This window comes from Leuciscus leuciscus (genome assembly GCF_965113295.1).
Source record: "Leuciscus leuciscus genome assembly, chromosome: 17".
NCBI lineage: Eukaryota > Metazoa > Chordata > Actinopteri > Cypriniformes > Leuciscidae > Leuciscus > Leuciscus leuciscus.
The window spans coordinates 3,383,567-3,407,862 of NC_138741.1; the positions used below are offsets into that span (position 1 = coordinate 3,383,567).

Genomic DNA, 24,296 nt, shown 5'->3' on the forward strand with positions numbered 1-24,296 from the left:
CATTACTGACCCATTGCATTGCACCCAACACACACACACACACACACACACACACACACACACACACACACACACACACACACACACACACACACACACACACACACACACACACACACACACACACACACACACACTATAATTTCAGGTAAGATAGCATGCAATAATGGTGTTGATCATGTAATGCTGATGTAAACGTCACAGTATTGTGAGCTGGAGTGAACATCTCAAAAAGTCATGGTCCTTGTTGTCATGGTTATCACATTAATGGTTGTGCAAACATTACATCGAATGTAATGAGTGCCTTTGCAAAAATAAATCATGAAATGTGACTTTGGCTTTGTTGCACTTGCTGATGATCCAATTTGATCCTGATTTCGCCTTGTTTCAAAAAGTTGGAAAGTCAGGCGTAAAATCTGGAAACTTGTACAAAAGATGCACATAAAACACATCGATGAATCAGACATCCTACATGACATAACATGCATTGTGTTAATGTGCTTGTGTAGAATATGTTTCATGCCTTAAACTCTCAGAAGAGGTCTGATTTGCTCAGATTGTCATGATCATTAGCCATCGTTTCCAGATTCCAGCAGCACATTACAGGACTCTTCAGGTCTACAGATGACATTATGTGCTCTCACACACACACACAGATCACAAAATCATTACTCTGAGAGAGTTTTCACACACTATAGCAGTTTACCAACGAGGGTTCGTAAAACCTCAGGAATCATTGTGAAATGCATTGGGTTCACCCAACGCAACTGAGGTAGAACTGCTAAAGTCATATTCAATTACACAACATGTACAATTAAAAAGATTAAACAAATCAAAATATTATACACTAAAAATATAAAGGCCTCAAATGTAAGATTCATGCATTTGAATTGCAAATAAAATCCACCCATTTGGACTCCATAGTTTTAACATAAATTAATAAACTTAATGTGATGCAAAGGCCTATATTTGTCTGTCATACATAAATGAAATGGGTAATATTCCTGCACTCAAAGAAATCAATGCATAGTTCATCATTAACTATTTGCATCTATTTGATTTCATTTAAATAATTGTGTTTTTAGCGTTTATTCAAATTACGTATAATCAGCATAATTATGTTCATTGTGAAAACAATTACATTTATTCAGTAAAAAAAAGCATGAACATGGTCAAAATATGAAATGGATGAAATGGAAAGAAATTGATTTTATTGATGATAAAGTTTAGACCTTTAAAACACAGTCAGTTTATTAATACTATTGCAGAAATCTCTTTCATTTATTATACATACCAAATATTGTCAGTGGTAATACGAAATTAAACAAAATATTGAGATCTACTAGTTTCCACAAATTCGACCCATGCACACTGCTAAAATGAATGCAGTGTTGCAAACAAGTGTTGCATCAAACCTGTGAATATACAGCCTCAAGTGTGAACAAAACTGAGCGAGGCAGGAAATTAGTCTTTTTAAGGGAACGTTGATCTTCTGTGATCTTCGATGCCTCAGTAACAAAGATGGTGATGTATGATGCTTGTTTCTCAGCATTTCAGCAAGTCTGAGATGCATTTAGTTGCTAACTTGCACAGATCTGAGGTCATGCATGGCGGGTTTCTCAAAAGCATGCTTTCTTGAAAAAATAACTCATGTCAGCCATCAACTGTATAATAAAAGCAGAAGGTAAATATATCCAAGGTTGCAGTAACCCCAATTATCTTTTAACCGTATCTTTTAATTATATTTAACCTTTAATCCTGTTACAAGGTTGACTTTTCAGTCATTGTCTTGCTGCTCAAGCGGCCAGGGTTTTAAATAATGTGTCATATGCGGCCTCACATGGAGGGAATCTGTAACAGTGCTCATGAATGGAGCATTTATTACACTGAGAGGTGAAATTTTACATAAAAAGGCTGCAGGCCGCATCGTAAGACCCTCTTTATCTTCATTGTTTGCTGCATGGGTAAATAAGTGGTAGATAATACTAATCTGACACTAAATCCAAATGTATTCTAAGCAAGAACATGTTTCTACACAAGCTCAGTTTCACTCATCCTAAAATATGTCAAAATCATAATTCATAACACAATGCATATGTGTTGCATTCTCAACACAACCCACAACAGACATTAATGTATGAATTGCTTTCTATTTCCGGTAATCTACTGACACAGCAAAATAAGTTTGATGAAAATCTTGCTTATCAAAATTGTAGCTAAACTAGACATGTTGCTTCTGTATGTATTTGGTAAGATTTTCTGAGTGCATTGCTATGGGGCTCTGGGTGGTTGCTAGGGCATTGCTATATGGTTGCTATAATGTTCTAATTGGTTGGTTAGTGCTCTGGGTAGGGTTGCACCAGCCGTTCGTAAGTTCTTTCTTAAATTGGAACGTAAAGACCACACTAGAGGCTTAGTAACTACTAGCAAGTTTGTAACTAACTCAGTACTCTGTAATGCGTAGTCACATAATATGACATTTAGCCTCAATGATCCAAAAGCAGCCTTCAAATACATGTCTTAGATTTTTCCCTAAACCTAACTATCTGGGTCGTCTCCAATCGACATTCCCTTCCTACTCTAAGTCTACCTGGGTCGTCTCCAATCGACGTTCCCTATATAGTCTACCTGGGTTGCCTCCAATCGACGTTTAATATATAGTCTATCTAACTAACTTGCTTCCCTAACCTGCTTTCTTGTTGCGCAGCAATGAACGACAAACAGACTTCAGCAAATGTCCTCTAAATGCTTTAATCACGGCCGGAGGATCTTCTCAGAGAATCTCCCCCATAAGAAGCAAGGCCGGAGGATCTCAGACAAATTCCATTGAGAATCCCACCAGCTAACACGAATACAACAGTTTTTATAGAATAAGGAGGTATGGCAAAAATGTCATGCTGCATTACATAATTTCCCCACAATTTGATTGGTTTTCATAGACAAACCCGTCTGTTACTAGGTAAAGCAAACTTTGTTTTAATGATTACTTCATTGTTAATCATTCAAGCTTAGTCATCTGTCTAGTTTCAATTCCCATATTTGTTATTTTTACACTCACACAACCAAAGTAAAAGGGGTATGGCAACACAACATAAAACATTCAAAAACACAGGACAGAATTTTTTAGTACATTGTGTTTCAAAGTGTTAGTTTTGTTAGGCCTAAAAAGGGAAGTAAGGTTAGATGTTAGAGTTAATATTAGTTAAAATAATAAAAAATCCACCAAATATGTGAGCAGAAGTTGTGTTGAAATGCTTTGAATTTCAGTTTATCCTTCATTCTAATTTCTTTTGCCCCACTTTACTAACGGTAAAAACAAGTTTCCATTAAATTCCATTAAGCCTACTTGATCATGAATAACATTCGTGTTTTTATATGTAAATAACTTTCAGAAACTGTATTTGAAATTAAATCAATAATCGATATTGATACAAAAAAACATAAGAAATTACGTTTATTGATTATGACTAATATTTGACATGCACAACATGGGCCGATGCACAATGCGGCGCGCTGTTTAGGACGGGTTCGTGTTAAAAAGCCGCTAACAAAGTAATCTTTTCACATAATGTTCTCTCTTATAATTTAAGCGAGTGTAAATGTCAAGTCAAAAGAATTTAAGTCTGTCAGGTAAAAGAAGAGCTTATTGATGCAATTCAGTCTATCTGATATTTTATTCCAACCGTTACTCCTGATCGGAGGCTGCCGTAAATATTTAGTTTATACGAAGTTTAATGGTGCCATGCAAAAATATTTAGAAGTGCGTAAGTTGTAACTTAGTATCCATTTACATCAAAACGAGGCTAAATTGTAACTTATGCACAGCTGGAGCAACCGGCCCCTGTTATGCAGTTGCTATGGTTCTCCAGGTAGTTGCCAGGGCATTGCTAAGGTGTTCTAGGTGGTTACACAAGTGAAAAGAGTCAGATGTGGCTCAGGACCCTCATTCCATGTAAATCAATGCGATTTTTTAAAACTTGCTTATTACCCACTAGGCTAAATATAAGTCTGATCCTGAATAAAAGTATTTTAAACTCAGAGCTACTAACAACAACAACAACAACAAAAAATCTGAATATTTTTGAATATTGTTGTCAGCCTTTTTTCCCCCAACGGATGAGTAACCAATCACAGACATGTCTGTTGAGTGCATGAATCCAATGGCCAATCAGTGATGTTTAAATTATTTCAAAAACAATCGCTACTAAGCAATCTAATCCACAGATGCGTCTTAAGTTAAAAAGAAGCTTAACAAGTACTGAAGAAACATCACTCGATTTTCCTGCCATGTGACACAGAAAATCCACTCAACACAGAGGAAATGCCAGAGGTTTACAGCACAAACTCTCCTGATTGCGAAATTGTGTCTCTCATCAATTTGACGTTATTCGACAGCCAGTTACATGACGGTATTTCTATTTTATCAAGTTCAACTCACCAAAAAAGTCGATTGGTGCTCAATGATTAACAGCAGGTGTTTGAGATAGACTTAACGCAAAAATCTACAACTACTACAACTAGGCTACTACTACTGTACAACTACTACAACAACAACTACAAAAATCTACAACAATCTAGCAAAAGATAACGCTACGACGCGTTATCACAAGCGTTAACACGTTTAATTCATCTGTCTGTAAATATCTTGATATTGATTAAACTTGCTCATTTTGTGGTCTTTTCGAAGAAACTGCTGCCCATTTATTTTGTGAATACATTTAGGTTTAATTTAAGTTCTTATATTTAACCCTACTAATGTGACCCACCGTTTTATCCTTAACGATATTATTTATTTTTATTACGAAATCCAAAAATGGTCATCTCTTGAATATGTTGTTAATTTCTTTATTTTATATCCAAACATTTTCATCCACAAGCAAAAGTAGCTTAAATCTCCTTTATGTTTTCCTCTTTTTCTTGTTGAATTTAACTCGTTTCATCCCTCAGGCCTAGACCTATAAATAACAAAAAATTATTTTTTTAAATGTATTATAATGAATTATTTAAGAAAATATATATTAAGATATTCAACCTTGCAGGTTCTTTTTTCCTGTGTATACAATCTCATTTTATGTATGCGAACCCATGATATACACATACATACACCTCATAACATCAGTAACTCTACAGCCCTACCTAGAACGGTTTTCCTCAGCGTTTGTAATGTCTGCACAAAGGGCAGCTGTGCGAAGATTCGCCTTTGGAGAAAACTGTTGATTTTATACTCGAAAAATGTAAGTATCATTAATATAAAAAATTGATATTACCCCAGAATGAATTGCATTGCTATCCCACCCCAAAACATACAATAATAACAACGATAAATGCTGACCAATACTTAATTATATGACTTTTTACTGAAAATGATATAATTCAATAAAACAAACAAAATGTAATGTATGTCATATGACATAGCTATGCATGAATACACTCTAGATGTGTATATAGTGAACATATCTACATTTTCATTCAAACAATTAATTAAAGCATTAATTAATTAAATAATTATATTTTATTTACTGACAACAATGAGAAATATTAATAAATTAGTAAAAGAATGAATGAAAGTCACCATCACACAATAAACAAATGCATATACAAGTCAACACATGAAACAAAGCTTTATTCAAACTACAATCATGTATGTAGGCCACAGGCACTGAACCCCACATCCTTCTGCCATCTCAACACAGCGGTTCCCATTCTGCAGCTTTATTCTGATTAATCAGCTGACCGCCAGAGGTGAGCCGTTCCTTCGTGCCTGAGGTTGTTGCGTGATGTGTTGTGCTTCACAATCTGAGGCAATAAGGGCAGGTGGAGTGATGGAGGGTCTCATAAGAGCAGGTGGAGTGATGGAGGGTCTCGTAAGGGCAGGTGGAGTGATGGAGGGTCTCGTAAGGGCAGGTGGAGTGATGGAGGGTCTCGTAAGGGCAGGTGGAGTGATGGAGGGTCTCATAAGGGCAGGTGGAGTGATGGAGGGTCTCGTAAGAGCAGGTGGAGTGATGGAGGGTCTCGTAAGGGCAGGTGGAGTGATGGAGGGTCTCGTAAGGGCAGGTGAAGTGATGGAGGGTCTCGTAAGGGCAGGTGGAGTGATGGAGGGTCTCGTAAGGGCAGGTGAAGTGATGGAGGGTCTCATAAGAGCAGGTGGAGTGATGGAGGGTCTCGTAAGGGCAGGTGGAGTGATGGAGGGTCTCATAAGAGCAGGTGGAGTGATGGAGGGTCTCATAAGTGCAGGTGGAGTGATGGAGGGTCTCATAAGAGCAGGTGGAGTGATGGAGGGTCTCATAAGAGCAGGTGGAGTGATGGAGGGTCTCATAAGAGCAGGTGGAGTGATGGAGGGTCTCATAAGGGCAGGTGAAGTGATGGAGGGTCTCATAAGAGCAGGTGGAGTGATGGAGGGTCTTGTAAGGGCAGGTGGAGTGATGGAGGGTCTCATAAAAGCAGGTGGAGAGATGGAGGGTCTCGTCCATGGCACCATTTCCAGATTCAGCTCTGTGCTCTTCATCCTCAGTGCTCACACCGGTCTGCTGACATTTCAGATCCTACAAAAATGCACATACATAACTGCAGTCATTTTAACAGCACAATGTCATTTGATTTCATTATTATTTAGAAGACAAAAACGCTTTTTTTCACAAACGCCGCCATCACCTTTCCTTGCAGGTCCTGCTCTACCACAAAAGCTGTGCAGCAAATGCACAGAAATCAAGAATCAGAAAAGTGCTGTAATAGCTCTGTTTGAAATTACAATAATTAAAATAAACTACAACTTAATATTTAAATAGTTGTTGTTATTCACTTTTGTAGTATACTCACTCAAAGCCTTTGATGGCAGCATTCAGCTTCATGAGCCACTCTCCACTGGATAAACACACATCTGTTCATCTGACCCTGTAACATCCAGATGAGATTCACATTACCTCTGATTTATGAGCTCAACACTACATTTACATGTTGAGGTTGTTTTAACTTTTTATCCAACATAAATGTTCTTCAATTTATCAACAGTACTAATGGACAAATAAAATAGATAACTTATGTTTAGTTACTTTATAGATTTGTTCTACATAATAGCACACATACATCACTCAGATGTCTATTTCATGTTGTGATGTGCTCTTCTGCAATACTTATTAAAGATTTTCCAGCCAGATGTAAATAGACATTTAAAATAAGCGTCTTTAAGATGTATATGGTTTATGTAAATCCACTTTAGAGACGTAACTTACGTGTCCTTACTGGAGCTCCCCTGTTAGCTATACATAATAAAACGTGTTTTTACAGCAACATCACAACTATACTATACTGTGTAATGTCTTTACACCTTCAACAATTAATAATAATAATAATAATAATAATAATATTAATTCAATAGTTTACTCTACATTAGTTCAACACATGCAATTTTAACACAAGGAACCGTGTTTACTCACATTTGAAAGCACCCGCGTCACTGATCTCTGCGATGTTTGATAATGACGTATCCTCTCGCGTGGCCTCCTGGGATAGAAAAGTATCCATCGGACGAGCACTCGAAAATCTGTCCGGAAGCAGTAGATCATCTGGGAACTTCTCGCCTACTCTTTTATGAAAACTGATGTTTCGAACATAATTTTTCTTTCACGTACTGTTTTCGCCTACTATATAGTAGGAAAGTAGGCATATTCGAACGCACTGTAAGTATACGTACTTCCGAATTTCGCGATAATTAGTACGTCACCCAGGTAATTCTCGCCTACTCTTTTATGAATACAGAGGATTCGTACATACTTATTCGCTCGCCTACTCTTTTCCCCTACTATATAGTAGGGAAGTATGCGGTTTCGAACGCAGCCAAAGTTTCTAACATGGATAAACTGTCAGTTTCCTAATTGCAAAAAGACTTTAGATTAAAACCTCAAGCCTTTTTTTGGCTAGTGACATTATAGCACGCTCTCATTGGCTAATGCATAAACTCTACAGGTCCAGAGGAAAATCAAAGGTAATCAATTAAGGTAAAAGGGGTGGAGCCACCTTAATTCAAAGGTATACAAACAGGCAAAGCCAATTACTGGTGTGTGTTGTGGGGTTTGAGTCAAAGTTTGTTAGGATGGGGTTCCTGATGGTTGTCTTAGTGATTGTTGCATTTGAGCTGCATGATGTCTGGGGAAGTTTGAGGTACAGTCATAGTCCAAGAAGCATGGGGCCAAAATCAGATCCAGCTTCCAGAAGTCCTGCCCTTTCTCCTCTAGGGCTCTGGAACCCTTTGCAAGTGGCTTCTCAGTTTCAGAGTCCTTTGGGTCCCAACTTCAAAAGCCTTGCACAGGAGCCTTTTGGCCTTCAGGAGAAGCAGCTGTTGCAGGGTCCAGTGAAGCCTTTGGATTGGAGGTATCCCACTGTTCCTGAGGTGCAGAGTGAGTTGGCGGTGGACTTCCAGTTGAGGCAACCCGTGACTCCCGGCAGCGTAGCGGTTCAATGCGGCGAGAACCGGGTTCTTGTAGAGGTCCAGCAAGACCTTTTCAGCAATGGTCAGTTGATCCAGCCAACTGGTCTGTCTTTAGGTGGATGTCCTGTTGTTGGTCAGGATCCTGAGTCTAGAGTGCTCATCTTTGAGTATGAATTACAGGACTGCAACAGCGTGCTGATGGTAAGAACTCATGAATCTTAATGGGTTATTTTGGTGTGACAGAAGAAAGCCAAAATCTTTCAAGGAAAGTCGGTTAACTTGGTTGTCATTTACAATTCCAGGGCAGCTAAGACCAAGTTCTATTTATTTAAATGGAGGAAAAATCCTGAATTTTCAAGCTACTTGCCTTTTAAATAACCCTTCAAACCAACATCTGATGTAAACTATCCCACAAACGGTATGAAAGGAGCTTAAGAAACCAGAACAAATCTTGTGCCTTAATAGTGTTAAAGCTAGTTTTTACCCAGGAACAGCCAATGCGCATGTCTCCAAAACATTGACTATCTCTGGCAACACTGGAGCTTCTGAGGGCAGCTGTAGTGATGTGAAGACTAGACTAATTGGTGATTTGCTCTTCAGGAATTCTTCCATATTGCACAGTGCACCTTCTCCCATTCATGGCAATATGAGTCTTGGTATATGTTAAGTCTCTGGGATGACCCTCTTGGTAACCACAAACTTTTTCCAGATGAATGAGGATGAACTTGTCTACACCTTCTCTCTTACCTACACCCCTGAGGCGCTTGCGGGTACTCCAATTACCCGGTCCGATGGTGCAATTGTTGGTGTACAATGCCATTATCAAAGGTGAGTGATCTCTGTGACTTTCTGCACTTTCTCGTGAAACTGGGAGACCATTTAATGGGTACTTTCATGAACCGCAGGCTCCAAAATGTAAGCAGTGATGCCTTGAGGCCAACATGGTTCCCTTATGCCTCAACCAAGGCTGGTGAAGAAGTCTTGCTCTTCTCCCTGAAGATCATGATGGGTTGGTACAGGTTTTTTTTTTTTCCATAAAATAAACCTTTACCCTTGCAATTGTGGCTGTGCCTAAAGTGTTTTTTGTATAGATGATTGGTCCTATCAGAGGCCTTCATACACCTATTTCCTGGGTGGTGTTATTAACATCGAGGCATCTGTGAAGCAGTACAATCATGTGCCTCTGCGTGTGTTTGTGGACCGCTGTGTGGCCACTCAAGTACCTGATGTGAACTCCCTTCCAAGATTTTCCTTCATTGAGAATCATGGGTAAGGTCATGGCCCTTGATGCGGTAGGACTGTTTAAGTTGCTTTTTGTAACCAGTCATGGGTAAGGTCAAGTTGCTTGATGCTCTACAGTTGACATTCATGAGTTACTCTTTGTGTTTGCTTTGTCGTCAGGTGCTTTGTGGATGCCAAAACTACAGCTTCCAGCTCCCGCTTCATGCCTCGGTCCCAGGTTGACAAGCTCCAGTTCCAGCTGGAGGCATTTATGTTCCGGGAGGGCAACAGTCCTTCTGTATGTACTATGCATTTATGAGTTAATTTGACTTATCCTCCATCTGCTTTGGTCTTGTGACTTGTTTGTCATGTCTTGCAGATCTACATAACGTGTATTCTGAAGGCAACTATTGCTTCTGCACCCAGTGACGCTCAGCGCAAATCCTGTTCCTTTGCCAATGGGTACATGGGTTTTTTGGGGGGTTATTTAAGTCGACTTTTCTGATGTTGTAGGTTTCATGTCTTTGTCTTTTTGCAGGTGGTCTGCTGCTGATGGAAATGACCAAGTTTGTGGTTGCTGTGACTCAACATGTGGTCCTGATGGTGAATTTGCTGCTTCTCCCTATGGAGGTTTGTAGCTTTTTTTTTTCTTTTTTGGTGCTTTTTCCCCCCAAGTGCTCTAACTTGGCTTTTTCTTCTCTCTAGGCATTCAGTGGGAAGGCAAGGCCTCACTTGGTCCTGTAATGGTTCAAGGGCAAAAGAGAGGTTCTCAATAAAACTGGCAAACCAATCCATGCTTGCATCTGACTTCTCATTTCACGTCATGTCTGGTTTAACACTTTAAAATTGGAAGTTCCTCATTCTGCCAATGTGGTGACACTGATAGTCCTATTGTACATTTGTAAGTCCCATATAGCCTGGAACCCTTTGGTTGTGTTATGGGACTTGCAAAGGTACAGAAGTTTTTCTCCATAGGGAATTTTAAAAGAACTTTTTAAAAAAAAAAAGGCTGCTAGTGTAAGACCAAGGTTAATGGGCTTAATGCACAGCTGCACTACTTCCTGAACTTCAGCCAGCTCTTTGTTTCCTGTCTGTCATTATTGGACAAACTGATTAATCCAGGTGTGCCTGACCTCAGTAACAATAATCAGACACACCTGGATTAATCAGTTTGTCCAATAATGACAGACAGGAAACAAAGAGCTGGCTGAAGTTCAGGAAGTAGTGTAGCTGTGCATAAAGCCCATTGATATATACTTTGAAGTCATCAGTTTGTTACTTTGTTTAACTGTAAATTTCCTGGTGAAAATAATTACCCATGATGCTCTGAAGAATTCCAAATAATTCCAAAAGCGCTCTGCAAGAAACGCCTTGTCTCATGAAGCACTGCAGATGTAAAGAGTTGGTCTCCCTATCATTCCTGTACGGTGTTTGTGCATATTGTGACAATTGTTTGTAATCAGCTTCCACTGAAATCTGATCACATTAAGCTGTAGTGGTTACACTAAACTTTTTTTTTTGACCTGTATTTTTAGTGTACATGAAAATAGTCTATAATTTGTTTGCACTCATGTGCCCGTTAGTTGACGTTATCTTTACAAGCTGTCAGTTTCTTAATTGTAAAATTGTGTATGAATGTAGATATCTTAAAGCCCTCTAGTGACTTTCTAGAATTGTCATTTGCTAATGCAGTGGCTTTTCAGTCCTGGTCCAAGGGATCCACTCATCTGCACATTTCAGCTATATTAAGACTGTCAGTCCTAATCTGAATTAAATAAAAATTAGCGAGTGTGAAGAAACAAATCTGTTTTTTTTTTTTTTTTTTTTTTTACATCTGTTCAAGATACATTGTTTTGAATCACATTTCTGTAAATCAGTTTCAATCTGACTGCTATGATTGGGGTTCATGTGATTTATGCAACTTTCTCATGCCACACAAAATGTAAACATCAGATGCTGTTTTATGGAACATGCTGAAAGTCACTGCAGAAACGAGATTGTTGTAAAGCGCTCAATGAGCAGAAAATGAAGACATGGTTTGAAACCAGTGGAGACGACAGCACGGAATAAAGCTGCTCATACCAGCCTCCTATAGTTCTGTTGTGGCCTAAGAAGATGCAGTAGTCCAGTGCGGTGGCTAGTACATGTTGTAAATAAGACATCTGTATTGCAGACTCCTCTGTTGTTTTTGGCGTATGCTTACCAACGTAATTTCCATAGAAATCAATGCAGATATTTTGGAAAGTGAGAGCAGCATGGATACACAAATCAGAGCTGAATTAGTTGCAATATACAATGTGGACATCAATCATTTTAGTTCAGATTCCAATCGGTTACACAAATAATCAGATTTGGACTGACAGTGTGAACATAGCCAAAGTGTGTCACTCTTATTTAACACACCTGATTCAGATCATCAACTCATTAGGCTAGAGCTCCAATAACTGAACTAAGGGTATGTTTACATGACAACATTGTACAAAAAATAAGAAAGGTTTTTCTTTGCATTTTTAAATGTTTTGGGTACAGACAATGTTGTCAAAATGATCCTGGTTCACAAGGATCTGTGAAAACAACTAAAAACGCTGAATTCTGCTGCCAGGCCAGTAGTTGGCACTGACACTTTGTAAAGAAACACTACACGCCTATAGATTGAACACGTAATACGCATGCGCATGACGTCACCGCTTTCATAAATTCATGTTTTTGTAGTTTAGACTACATAGACAATAATGGTATCGGTTTCAAAAACTTGCACTTTGAAACCAGTTTTCAAACCCTTGAGTTTTAGGCCCCCAAAACGCTGTTGTTGTGTAAATGAACAAAATGCATAAAAAGATTTAGTTGAAAATGGTGTCATGTAAATACCCCCCTTAATGTGTCAGATAAGAGAGACATACAGAATATGAAGAGCGGTGGGTGCCCGAGATGCATAAAATCTACAGGTCCAGAGGAGAATCAAAGGTAGGCCTAATCAATTAAGGTAAAAGGGGTGGAGCCACCTTAATTCAAAGGTGTACAAACAGGCAAAGCCAATTACTGGTGTGTGTTGTGGTGTTTGAGTCAAAGTTTGTTAGGATGGGGTTTCTGAAAGTTGTCTTAGTGATGGTTGTGATTGTTGCATTTGATCTGCCTGATGTCTGGGGAAGTTTAAGGTACAGTCACAGTCCAAGAAGCATGGGGCCAAAATCAGATCCAGCTTCCAGAAGTCCTGCCCTTTCTCCTCTAGGGCTCTGGAACCCTTTGCAAGTGGCTTCTCAGTTTCAGAGTCCTTTGGGTCACGACTTCAAAAGCCTTGCACAGGAGCCTTTTGGCCTTCAGGAGAAGCAGCTGTTGCAGGGTCCAGTGAAGCCTTTGGATTGGCGGTATCCCATTGTTCCCGAGGTGCAGCGTGAGTTGGCGGTGGACTTCCAGTTGAGGCAACCCGTGACTCCCAGCAGCGTAGCGGTTCAATGCGGCGAGAATCGGGTTCTTGTAGAGGTCCAGCAGGACTTTTTCAGCAATGGTCAGTTGATCCAGCCAACTGGTCTGTCTTTAGGTGGATGTCCTGTTGTTGGTCAGGATCCTCAGTCAAGAGTGCTCATCTTTGACTATGAATTACAGAACTGCATCAGCTTGCTGATGGTAAGAACTCATAAATCTTAATGGTTTATTTTGGTGTGGCAGAAGATAGCCAAAATCTTTCAAGGAAAGTCAGTTTACTTGGTCTTAGCTGTTTGAAAATCCTGAATTTTCAAACTACTTGCCTTTAAATAATCAACAACATTTTGATGCTCTTATTTTGGAGTCATTCCACTATTGCACCGAGCACTTTCCCATTCATAGTAATATGAGGGCACTGTCTTGGTATACGTGAAGTCTCTGGGATGACCCTCTTGGTAACCACAGTCTTTTTCCAGATGAATGAGGATGAGCTTGTCTACACCTTCTCTCTTACCTACACCCCTGAGGCGCTTGCAGGTATTCCGATTACCCGGGCCGATGGTGCAATTGTTGGTGTTCAATGCCATTATCAAAGGTAAATGATCTCTGTGACTTTCTGTACTTTCTCGAGCAACTGGGAGACCATTTAATGGGTACTTTCATGAACCGCAGGCTTCAAAATGTAAGCAGTGATGCCTTGAGGCCAACATGGTTCCCTTATGCCTCAACCAAGGCTGGTGAAGAAGTCTTGCTGTTCTCCCTGAAGATCATGATGGGTTGGTACAGGTTGTTTCTTTCAATAAAATACACCTTTACCCTTGCTATTGTGGCTGTGCACTTAAAAATAATTATACATTTTTATTTGTGTAGATGATTGGTCCTATCAGAGGCCTTCATACTCCTATTTCCTGGGTGACGTTATTAACATCGAGGCATCTGTGTATCAGTACAATCATGTGCCTCTGCGTGTGTTTGTGGACCGCTGTGTGGCCACTCAAGTACCTGATGTGAACTCCCTTCCAAGATATTCCTTCATTGAGAATCATGGGTAAGGTCATGGCCCTTGATGCGGTAGGACTGTTTTAAGTTGTTTGTAACCACTGTCAGAGAGTCATGGGTAAAGTCTAGTTGCTTGATGCTCTACAATTGACATTCATGAGTTACTTTTTGTGATTTTGTCATCAGGTGCTTTGTGGATGCCAAAACTACAGCTTCCAGCTCCCGCTTCATGCCTCGGTCTCAGGTTGACAAGATCCACTTCCAGCTGGAGGCGTTTATGTTCCATGAGGGCAACAGTCTTTCTGTATGTATTACGAATATCATGCGTTAATTTGTTTTCTCTTCTGGTCTGCTTTGGTTTTGTGATTTGTATGACATCCCTTGCAGATCTACATAACATGTATTCTGAAGGCAACTATTGCTTCTGCACCCAGTGATGCTCAGCGCAAATCCTGTTCCTTTGCCAATGGGTACTTTTATTTTATTTAATAAAAAAAATAAAATAATGAATGGACTTTGTTCATTTTGAAGGTTCCGTGTCTTGTCTTTTTGCAGGTGGATTGCTGCTGATGGAAACGACCAAGTTTGTGGTTGCTGTGACTCAACATGTGGTCCTGATGGTGAATTTGCTGCTTCTCCCTATGGAGGTTGGTAGCATTTGCTCTTTCTAAGGTTGCTTTTATTCAAGTGCTCTAACTTGGCTCTCTTCTCTCTAGGCATTCAGTGGGAAGGCAAGGCCTCACTTGGTCCTGTAATGGTTCAAGGGCAAAAGAGAGGTTCTTAATAAAACTGACAAACCAATCCTTGCTTGTTTCTGACTTGTCATTTTGCATCAAATACCATACAACCATAGGGTTACAGAAGCTTATAAATTTCTGTATAAATGGGTAATCTTAAATTGAGCATTTTAAATGCAGCTACTGTAAGCTCCAAGGTTAATTGGTATATGCTTTTGAAGCCATCAGTTTACATTACATGTTTTTCGTTTAACAGCAGAATTTCCTAACGAAAAACATATCCATGATTCTCTTAAGAATTTGGCGAGCAAATGATTCCAAAACTGCTCTGCGGGAACACCTTGTACCATGAAGCACTGCTGATGTAATGGTGTTGGTCTCCCTATTGTATTCCTGTGCTCTCACAGTTTGTATATGAATATTGTGATGCTTAATAGTTTATAATAAACTTTATCTAACCGTTTGATCACTAAGCCCTAGAGGTCATACAAAACTCAACACACCCTCTCTCTCTGGGATCTGTATTTATGAATCTCTAGTCTATCATTTGAACTCAGGTTCTTTTTAGATTACAGTAAGTTTCTGTCATGGAAAAGCTTGTTTGTAAAAATGTGACTGAATGTAGATAATGTAAAATCTTATAGTGACTTTCCGGGCTGTTCTCGTTTGCTAATGCTCGTTTGCTAAACTTGCACTTTGAAACCCATTTTTAAATGTTTGTGTTTTTAGGCCTCCAAAACTCTGTGGTGATGAAAATAAATGTCCAAAATGCATAAAAAGTTGTCTGTTTTTAGTTGAAAATGGTGTCTTGTAAATGTCCGCTCAATGGCTGCATCCGAAATTACATACTCTTTTGAGTAGGTATTTATTTTGAATAAGTAATTATTTCACAACCTCTAAAAAGTATGTTATGTGTAGTATGAATGAAATCCATATATACTACATTCACCATGTTATCATTGTCATGTGACCTTCCAGCATCAGTTGTCGCTTCACTGCCATTCACAAATCCTCTCCTGAGGCCTCATGGGATAGTAAAGTGTCCATCGTATGAACACTTTCGAATCTAGCCGGAAGTAGTAGATCTTCTGGGTACTTTTTGCCTACTCTTTTATGAGTTTTGTAAATTCGAACATACTTTTGTCATATACTGTTATTCGCCAACTATATAGTAGGGAAGTATGCGATTTTGGATACAGCCCTTTTATCAAATAAGAGAGACTGACCCTGTGTCTCAATGTCCATACTATCCATCCTAAACAGTATGTGAGATTAAAATAAGTGTGTCCCAAAACATAGTATGTTGAAAAGAGTATGCCAGAAGTCCCCGGATGGTCTACTATTTCTGGTCGATTTTCGAAGTGTGGATCCGTGCTCACTATAACGGCTAATATTGCCCACAACCCATTGCGCTTTGGAGGAGGATTCAGTTCAGAACTACAAACACGAGTTAAAAGTGTTGAGAAAACTACAAAACATGGCTGATGTGAGAGTCTTCACAAAAACAGTACATACTGTTAGGGTATAGTATAAGTAGGCGAATTGAGACACAGCAAGACAAGGGCTGCGTTCGAAACCGCATATTAAATGAGTAGGTCCTTAATTTCAATAAGTACTTACTTCGAAAGCGCTAAAAGAGTAGGTACTTTATAGCCTGATCTCGTTAAGTATGAATGCGAACCGGACATCTGCCATGTTGACGTTATCATGTGACCTAAGTTTGAGGAGGTTCGCACGTGCTGACTTTTAAAAAGGTAAGTTATGGGGATTTATTTACTCCGCAAACGCTAAATGTCGGCGTTACTCTTGATTATTAGCAAAATATCGGATGAATTAATGATGTAAAGATAATGCTTTGAGGAGGTTCGCACTCGCACGCGCTGTCTTTTAAAAAGGTATAAGTTATGGGGATTTGTTTACTTAGCAAACGCTAAATGTCGGCGTTACTCTTGATTATTAGCAAAACAATGGATGAATTAATGATGTAAAGATAATGCTTTGAGGAGGTTCGCACGCGCTGTCTTTTAAAAAGGTAGGCTAAGTTATGGGGATTTATTTACTTCCGTGAACGCTAAATGTCGGCGTTACTCTTGATTATTAGCAGAATATTGGATGTATTAATGCTTTATGGCTATTACGTGTATCTCAACAACCTTGGCGATTTACTGTGGTAATATATTTAGAGATAATTGAAGTGCGTTAATTGACAATAATTGGTGCTGCTCAGGCCGCGGGTTTTTTCAGTTTTGAGTTTGTGCGCATGAACGCGTTGATAGATCTGTTCTGTGTTGTTGATAGAAAGTTGGCAAGCTGTAACTTATTCAAAATACATGTTTTGTTTGATGGCCCAAGGCCCTGTGTGAAATTGTATGCTTTTGTCTTGATTTACATTGTAATCCGACTCAGGACGAATTACACAAGTGTAATATTCAAAGTTAGGCTGGGGGTTGTTCAAATCACCCCTAAATATAGACATGCCATAGTTGAGCCGGATACTCGGCTGAAACGAGTATCCGGTACGGATAAAGCACTTTTGTCGAGTACGAGTATTATACGAGTAATACGAGTCAATATCTGTGCTCGGATTTAAAAAAAAAAGAAAGTTATGTTGAGATTAGGGCTGGGCGATATATCGATATATTTCAAATTTGCGCTGTGATCCTTGCTCCAAGCAGCTGCTGACCCGAAGCTCTCTGCTCCCCGCGCCCCCGCTCCTCCTATTCCACTTTGCGTGTGTGTTTAGAGCGTGTTATGTTATAACATGAAATAAAGTCTTTCACCTCAGAAAAACGGACTTTCTTGTCCTGTCAGCCATTATACTGTAGTCGTAGCGCACACTCAATTGCACGCGCAAATGCGCGCTGTGTATCGCCTCACTGTATATAAAGTACAAAAGAAACTACGAGCATGCAACGCCGTTACGTTGTAAATTACACTAAATAAAAGTAATGCAGGTATGATTTTCATTCTATTCACCAGGAGCAGTTTCCATGTTTCATTAACAGTTCTTGTTAGTATTGTGTATTCACCATGGTAACTGTCGTTTCCATATTAACCCCAAAATGCCACTATTTTTCTTTGTGTAATATATATATATTTTTTTAAATGACTGTGGTGGCTCATACCAACATTGTATTAACAAAAACTAGTTTGGGACTGCTATTTAATACCTTTTATATAATGTATCGAAATTCAGCCTAAATATATCGGGATAGGACTTTTGGTCCATATCACCCAGCCCTAGTTGAGATGAAAACTCTTGTTCATTACATTTTACTTCATAATTGCAACCGCATGTGTTGTATTCATTGTTGCAAAACTTGTTCTGTAGTTCGTTTGTTATCGTGATCAAAACCATTGATCTGAAGCTCAATGCTGATGCTGTCATGTAAATAGTTTTCTAATCAGCAATAAATGTAACAATTTCTGATCAAACCATATCAATTGCATGCTTAAAATAACATACCGGTTAAAGCCCCGCCCTTTTCAAGACAACCCGACCCACTTCCGGGTTAAATCCCGCCCACTTCCGGGTTAGGCCCCGCTCAGTCTGAGTACAGATACAGATAATTCATATGGTTAACAGGTACAGATAATGCTGTACTCGCTCATCCCATCACTACAAACACAGAAAGGGGTGAGTGTTGTTGGAAATATTACTGTTAGTGAGCTTGTTAAACACGAAACACGTCTTTCATTTGTATACAGTGGACATGGAAACTGTGTTTTATGGTTGCAGTTGCAGAGCACATTTGCTTTACACAGTGTTTTACAGTGAAAAGGCACAACTAACAGCACAAGGTCATTTATTTCTCACAGATCTGGGGCCTCATTTATAAACGTTGCGTACGCACAAAAGAAGGCGTACGCCGCTCTCTACGCAATAATTGGTATTTATAAAAAGCAAACTTGACGGGAAAATGTGCGGTCCTTCACGCAAGCTCTGACCCAGGCGTACGCACAAAAACGGGTGAAATGAGAAATGGCGACACCGTCGGCAGAGGGAAGAAACACGTGAAAGTGATGTGTGAAACTTTAGACCGTTGTGTAAAAGAAAGGACAATACTGCCTCTCATAAATAACATGAAGACTTTACAAAGCAAGTCTTACAATTAACAGCCTACACGAACACCCGTTTGATCGATCTGCAGTGTATAACAAACAAAATCAAACGAAAATTACAACAGAAATGCTAATTAACACATATTTGCAAAAAGAAAAGTGAAATATGTTCTGCAATAATATTGCCATGTTATGCAATTCATCCTCATAAATAAAACAGAACGAAATAATGTGCAAAACTGATATTCTCGTCAATGTGTCCGTCTGGCGGAGCAGATAGATGCAATTAGATAGACAGATAGATAGATAATTAGGGAGATATATAGATAGATAAATAGATAGATGTATTAATTGTCCACTGGGGAAAGTTGTTTTCATAGTAAAACATTTCTTCATCAGCTACGGAATCATGGTATTCATGCATATGCCTTTAGTTTGTTTTATTTTTGATAAAATAACGTATGACGTATGTCTCAACTCTGGCGATGGAGCGCTAAACGCTTTTTTGCCTCAACTTTGATGTCCGACCATTTCTTTTTTATTTCGGCCACGGTCCGAGGTTGTGAGGCTACAGCATTTACGGCGTCTGCAACCTTTTGCCACTCAAGTGCATTTTTGGCATTAGTAATGCACACTGTGCCCTCCAAACAACATTTTTCTCCTCTTTTCCACCTCGCCAACGATAACTTCCACTTCACATTGAGTGAAGTTACGTTTTTTTTTTATTTCCTCTCTGTATTTGCCATGATTTCGCAATCAATGAATATTAACTTGTGGGAGTTTCACGGACTATTTATGGGCAACTATGGGCGTGACATGAAGCCGCAAAAGCTGCGCTACATTTAGAATTGATTGTGATTTACTAAGGGAAACCTGCGTAGGATGTGCGTGCGCACGGTTTTATAAATCCAAATATTTCTGTGCGTACGCACGTCCTATGTTTCATCCGTACGCCACTTCTGACGCAAATCCTACGCAAAGTTTTATAAATGAGGCCCCAGATCATTTTGGATGTTGTATAACTTAACTTTTGGATTAAGCATTTGGTCTTTCATATATGACAAAAATGCATTTTAAATCTTTTGAGGATGCATAAATTAGTTTGCCACAGGTTTTTTTCTGTCCCATGATGTTAGCATTACTATAGTCCAAAATTAGTGAAATGTACATATCAAAGGCCTATTGTACCTGGCCAGCTGAATTGACCACATAATTTGCATATTCCACCATCATTTTATTAATCTTCCCCATGTCATCATTTTCTCCATCTGATGAACGTGAGTCAGATAAACCACCTGCAAAGCTGTCACGGCCAAACATGGAGTATTTAGTTCCTGCTCTTTAATTTAGCATCTTGGTTTTGTACATTTTCACATGCTATTTTTTTGTAGACAAACTGTATAGTGAACAGTAGCAGGTGTTGGAAATACATGTTATTCTTTCAATAGTGTTTAAAGTACAAACTAAAGTACAATTCTCCCCATCTATTTTCAAAATGCACATTATACATGTTATTGTGTACTATTCATCCATGCATGTTCAAATTTTAATTTTTTTTAAACAACAGTCCAGAGCGAGAGTAGACAAAGAAGCTTAAATATAGTTTTGGTTTGTCACATGCTTCAGTCACTATTATTTTCCCAAACATGCATGTTTTTTCATATAGTTTTAGTGACTTTACTATTATTCTAAAATGTGGAAAATATATGTTTTTTGACTGGTAGTGTAGTTATTTTTGTTTGTTTTTGTAATGCATACAAATGGAAACAATGTTGTAAGGCAATGACACGGTTAAAAAAACATGATTACTAGAATGATAATCGTTTTTAAAATGAACTTCTGAGTAACAAAGCATTAAGTAATTTTACATCTGTCATCGTGAAAACTTTATTTTTAAGCACAGTGAAACTAAATAACAAAGGGGAAGTTAGTCAGTGTGTAAGTTGACACACTATTATCTTGTTCATTCAAATGTTCAGTGTTTTAACTGTATTTTTACATGTTATTTGAGCCTTTTGCGGTTACTTTACTGGTGCATGCATTAGATACTGAGACTATAATACTCATTATTTTGTGTATTAAAAATGCAGACTGTCATTGCATTTTACCATCACTTTTTTTTCCCCAAACTGCATGTCTGCACTTGTTTTTATTTGCACTCTTCTAAGACTTTGACTTTCTGAGGCTGAGCGACTAGTAGCAGAACAGCTCTCTCTGTGTGTGTGTGTGTGTGTGTGTGTGTGTGTGTGTGTGTGCATGCAGATACACCTTAATTTGTGCTTCTCCTTTTTTCTCTGTCCTCATGTAGCCTATGTTATCCTGAATTTAGCCTTCATGACCATACAGCTCTTTTTTGAACGAAATCAGCTTATTCTAGGTAAGAACTGGAAGAGAACATTTGACCTTTCTTCACTTTGTTTTTTTACTGCCATTTAGGGTTGTGTTTATCTGATGAGACTTGTGTGGTTTGCATCAGACAGTCATTGAGGAGACGTAGACGTAGACGTCTGTGCTATTTCAGTCTGAGATACTTTAGATAACATGTTCGTACATAACATTTTTCGTAAAAAAAAATGGTAAGACTCATTGTTATATTAGTTAACTAATACATTAGACTACTACACACGTTTTCTGTTATTGTAGATCTTAATTTTAAGAATTAAAAGATCTAATAATATAAATTAGGCCTAAGTAAATATGGTGTAAAACAGTTGTTTGTGAAATTTCAGCACTTTTGTAAATGTATAATTTGTATTATGTATCTACTACAGCATAGACATAACAGCCAATCAACTTGCTCTCTTTTAGCTCTGCTTCTTTCTTTTTTCAGACATTTTCATACATTTACATGTATCATTTTCAAAATGTACAAACTGTTTTTGTCATAGGTTTGTATTTTCATTAATTTAATTGTTTTGTAAACTTTATATATTTTAACGGTGTTGATGGCTGTTCTTTTATGTGTGGAGATAACAGAGATAGTTATTGTAATGAGTTTAGATGTTATGGGAAGAAGGAGGCGGGAACCGGCGAACATTCAAAAACTTTAATACAATAAATGAAACAAATACAAAACGAAAGTAAAAGACAGCAGCCCCTCACGGACGACTACTGTCACATATAACAATATAAAACACAACATAGATCCAGGCCTGGCCTCTCTCGTCCTTCATCGTCGTCACTTCCGCTCGTCCGTGAGAGATACGAGACCGGTAGTTGATCTCCGAATGCAACGTAACATGAGGAGAGTAAAGATGGAAAGCTCCTAAAGCTTAGTTCCATATAAATTCACGGATAATTTGTTGTTTTGTCGTTAGTGAAAATCAATATTGACCTTGTATTTGAAAAAGGATCCTCATATAAGAAACAATAGTAAAATTCAGAGTCAGTTCATTCGCATTCGGAGATCGACTATTTTTGACTGTCAAAATGCCGGCGGACACAGAGAGAGTGAGATGTTCAAAATCTTTCTTTTTAGTAAACTCTGTGTACACAAACAATGTTCTCAATGCTGGAGTTCATGTGTAGAGCCCCTGGTGAGACTTCCAGCAAAGTTTCATGTTGTGTCGAGCCTTCTTAGTGTTTTAAAAATAGTGATTTTTGATGCTATCATAGTCAAGCCCCAAGCACTCCCATTCACAAGGCAATCTGACCGAAAAAAAAATACAGTCAATCTTAAGAGTTTGCCTCGGGTAGATTCACAAAAAGACCCTAGGTTGCATTTTGGCGAAAGTTACACTTTAACCCTCTGGTGCTGATTGCGTGACAGTCAAAAATTATTTATTTCAATTAAATGAATGTTCTTTATTGCTTTTTATTTAATAATTTGTATTTTTAGGAGATGTTATGGTACTAAATTTATGGAATAGTTATGATCCATTTATTACCTGTTAGCCACTTTTTGAACATAGACCTGAAAATTAAATCTGAAAAAAAAAAATTAAATCTGAAATGTTTTGGATCAGAGACTGAAGTTTGGTCTTTTTTTCTTTCTTTTTTTTAATGAAGCTACTTGGCAGTTTATTGCTTAAGTGAATAAAAATTTTAAAAAGGTGAAACAAAAAAAAGTTATAGAAGTTTAAGCATATTATTATGAAAAATTCACAAAAATACTATTTTTAAATTTGATATGAATTATATATTTTCCAAAGCATGTTTTACTCTAAAAGTTTGTGAAAGTCAAAGCCATAAATCTAAACAAGTTGTGTTCCAGGTTTGAGTTTGATATTTTAAAAAAATGAGCTCTCAGTAATATTTTGTTTTGCCGCAGTACCAAACGTTTCCTCTAGATGAAATTCGTCTCCCATTCATTTCCAATATGCTAATTTTTGCTCATGAGCAAGACAAGGGTGACTATTTTTTTCAGGACCATATAATCCTTTCGAATCATGTCCATGATTTTGTCTGTGTGTGTGTGTTCACATTGCAAGAGCCAAACACTTTATCAAGTTTTGTACCATTCTGATGAAAAAAACAAAACAAAAACATAAATCAAATTTTAAAGGGGTGGTTGATTATGATTTAACATCTGCAAAGTTACAACGCTCAAAGTTCAAAGGAAAGGAAGATATTTGCTTTTAAAGAAATCACTTTAAGAACTACAACAAACGGCTGGAAGGAACTACACGAGATTCCTCCCGGGTTAGTGACATCACTAACCCTAAAATGTACATAAACCCCGCCCCCTAAACACGATTTATAGATTATCATGACAGAATATGCTAATCAATGAATAGAAGATAACTCCACATAAGCTTCATAAATGCATCAACTAACCATTGAACATGAACATAAAGGCTAAAAGTTTTTGAAATTTTCAGTGCATGTCTGTGTGAGGTAAAAGGACACAAGCCGTTGTAGCTCCACCCCCCCCTGTGCCGGGAGCAGCAGCTCATTTGCATTTAAAGGAACAGACACAAAACGGTGCGTTTTTGCTCACCCTCAAAAAGTGACAATTTTAACATGCTATATAAAAATACCTGTGGGGTATTTTGAGCTAAAACTTCACATACACACTCATCATGGGGACGTCAAAGACATATTTTACATCTTGTGAAAAGGGCATTATACCACCCCTTTAAATAATGTGAACTAATGAGATCTTGTAAAGTGTTACCTAATTTGAATATGTCAATTAGATTGCAATAATTCTGTTTTACATATTAAAAAAGGAACGATTTTCTCTCAGAAAAATCTCAAACAATTACAAAGTAACACATAGAATGAGAGTAGAAAACCTGGAAATAGTATTTTCTTGTAAAACACACTCCAAAAATCTTTGTTTGATATACATCTTCAATAAATCCTTTTTTACAGTGTTCGATCTCAAGGCGGGTGTATAGGAACCTGACAGGGTTTTAGTGGTTTATTGATGGATGATAAAGATTCCCTGAAGCATTTTTAACCAGGTTACAGTTCACAAAGGGCAA

At 38.2% G+C, this 24,296-nt stretch overlaps 2 protein-coding genes across 3 annotated transcripts; both read left to right on the plus strand.

Moving 5' to 3' along the window:
- Nucleotides 1-7,656: 7,656 nt before the first annotated feature.
- LOC309479652 (zona pellucida sperm-binding protein 3-like) lies at nt 7,657-10,636 on the plus strand. 2 transcript variants are annotated; one of them, XM_082143839.1, is made up of 8 exons: nt 7,657-8,626; nt 9,135-9,253; nt 9,331-9,434; nt 9,517-9,694; nt 9,827-9,944; nt 10,026-10,108; nt 10,185-10,276; nt 10,352-10,636. In XM_082143839.1, exons 1-8 carry the CDS (start codon nt 8,090-8,092, stop codon nt 10,420-10,422), a joined length of 1,302 nt encoding a protein of 433 aa, XP_081999965.1. In that variant the 5' UTR covers nt 7,657-8,089; the 3' UTR covers nt 10,423-10,636. The 2 variants fall into 2 exon arrangements, with proteins under 2 accessions (XP_081999965.1, XP_081999966.1); XM_082143840.1 differs by having other exon boundaries at nt 10,026-10,116; nt 10,214-10,636.
- A 1,151-nt stretch (nt 10,637-11,787) lies between these two features.
- On the plus strand, nt 11,788-14,866 carry LOC309479647 (zona pellucida sperm-binding protein 3-like). Its single transcript, XM_082143832.1, has 8 exons — nt 11,788-13,270; nt 13,546-13,664; nt 13,742-13,845; nt 13,940-14,117; nt 14,255-14,372; nt 14,456-14,538; nt 14,624-14,715; nt 14,785-14,866. Exons 1-8 carry the CDS (start codon nt 12,725-12,727, stop codon nt 14,850-14,852), a joined length of 1,308 nt encoding a protein of 435 aa, XP_081999958.1. The 5' UTR covers nt 11,788-12,724; the 3' UTR covers nt 14,853-14,866.
- Nucleotides 14,867-24,296: the final 9,430 nt, after the last annotated feature.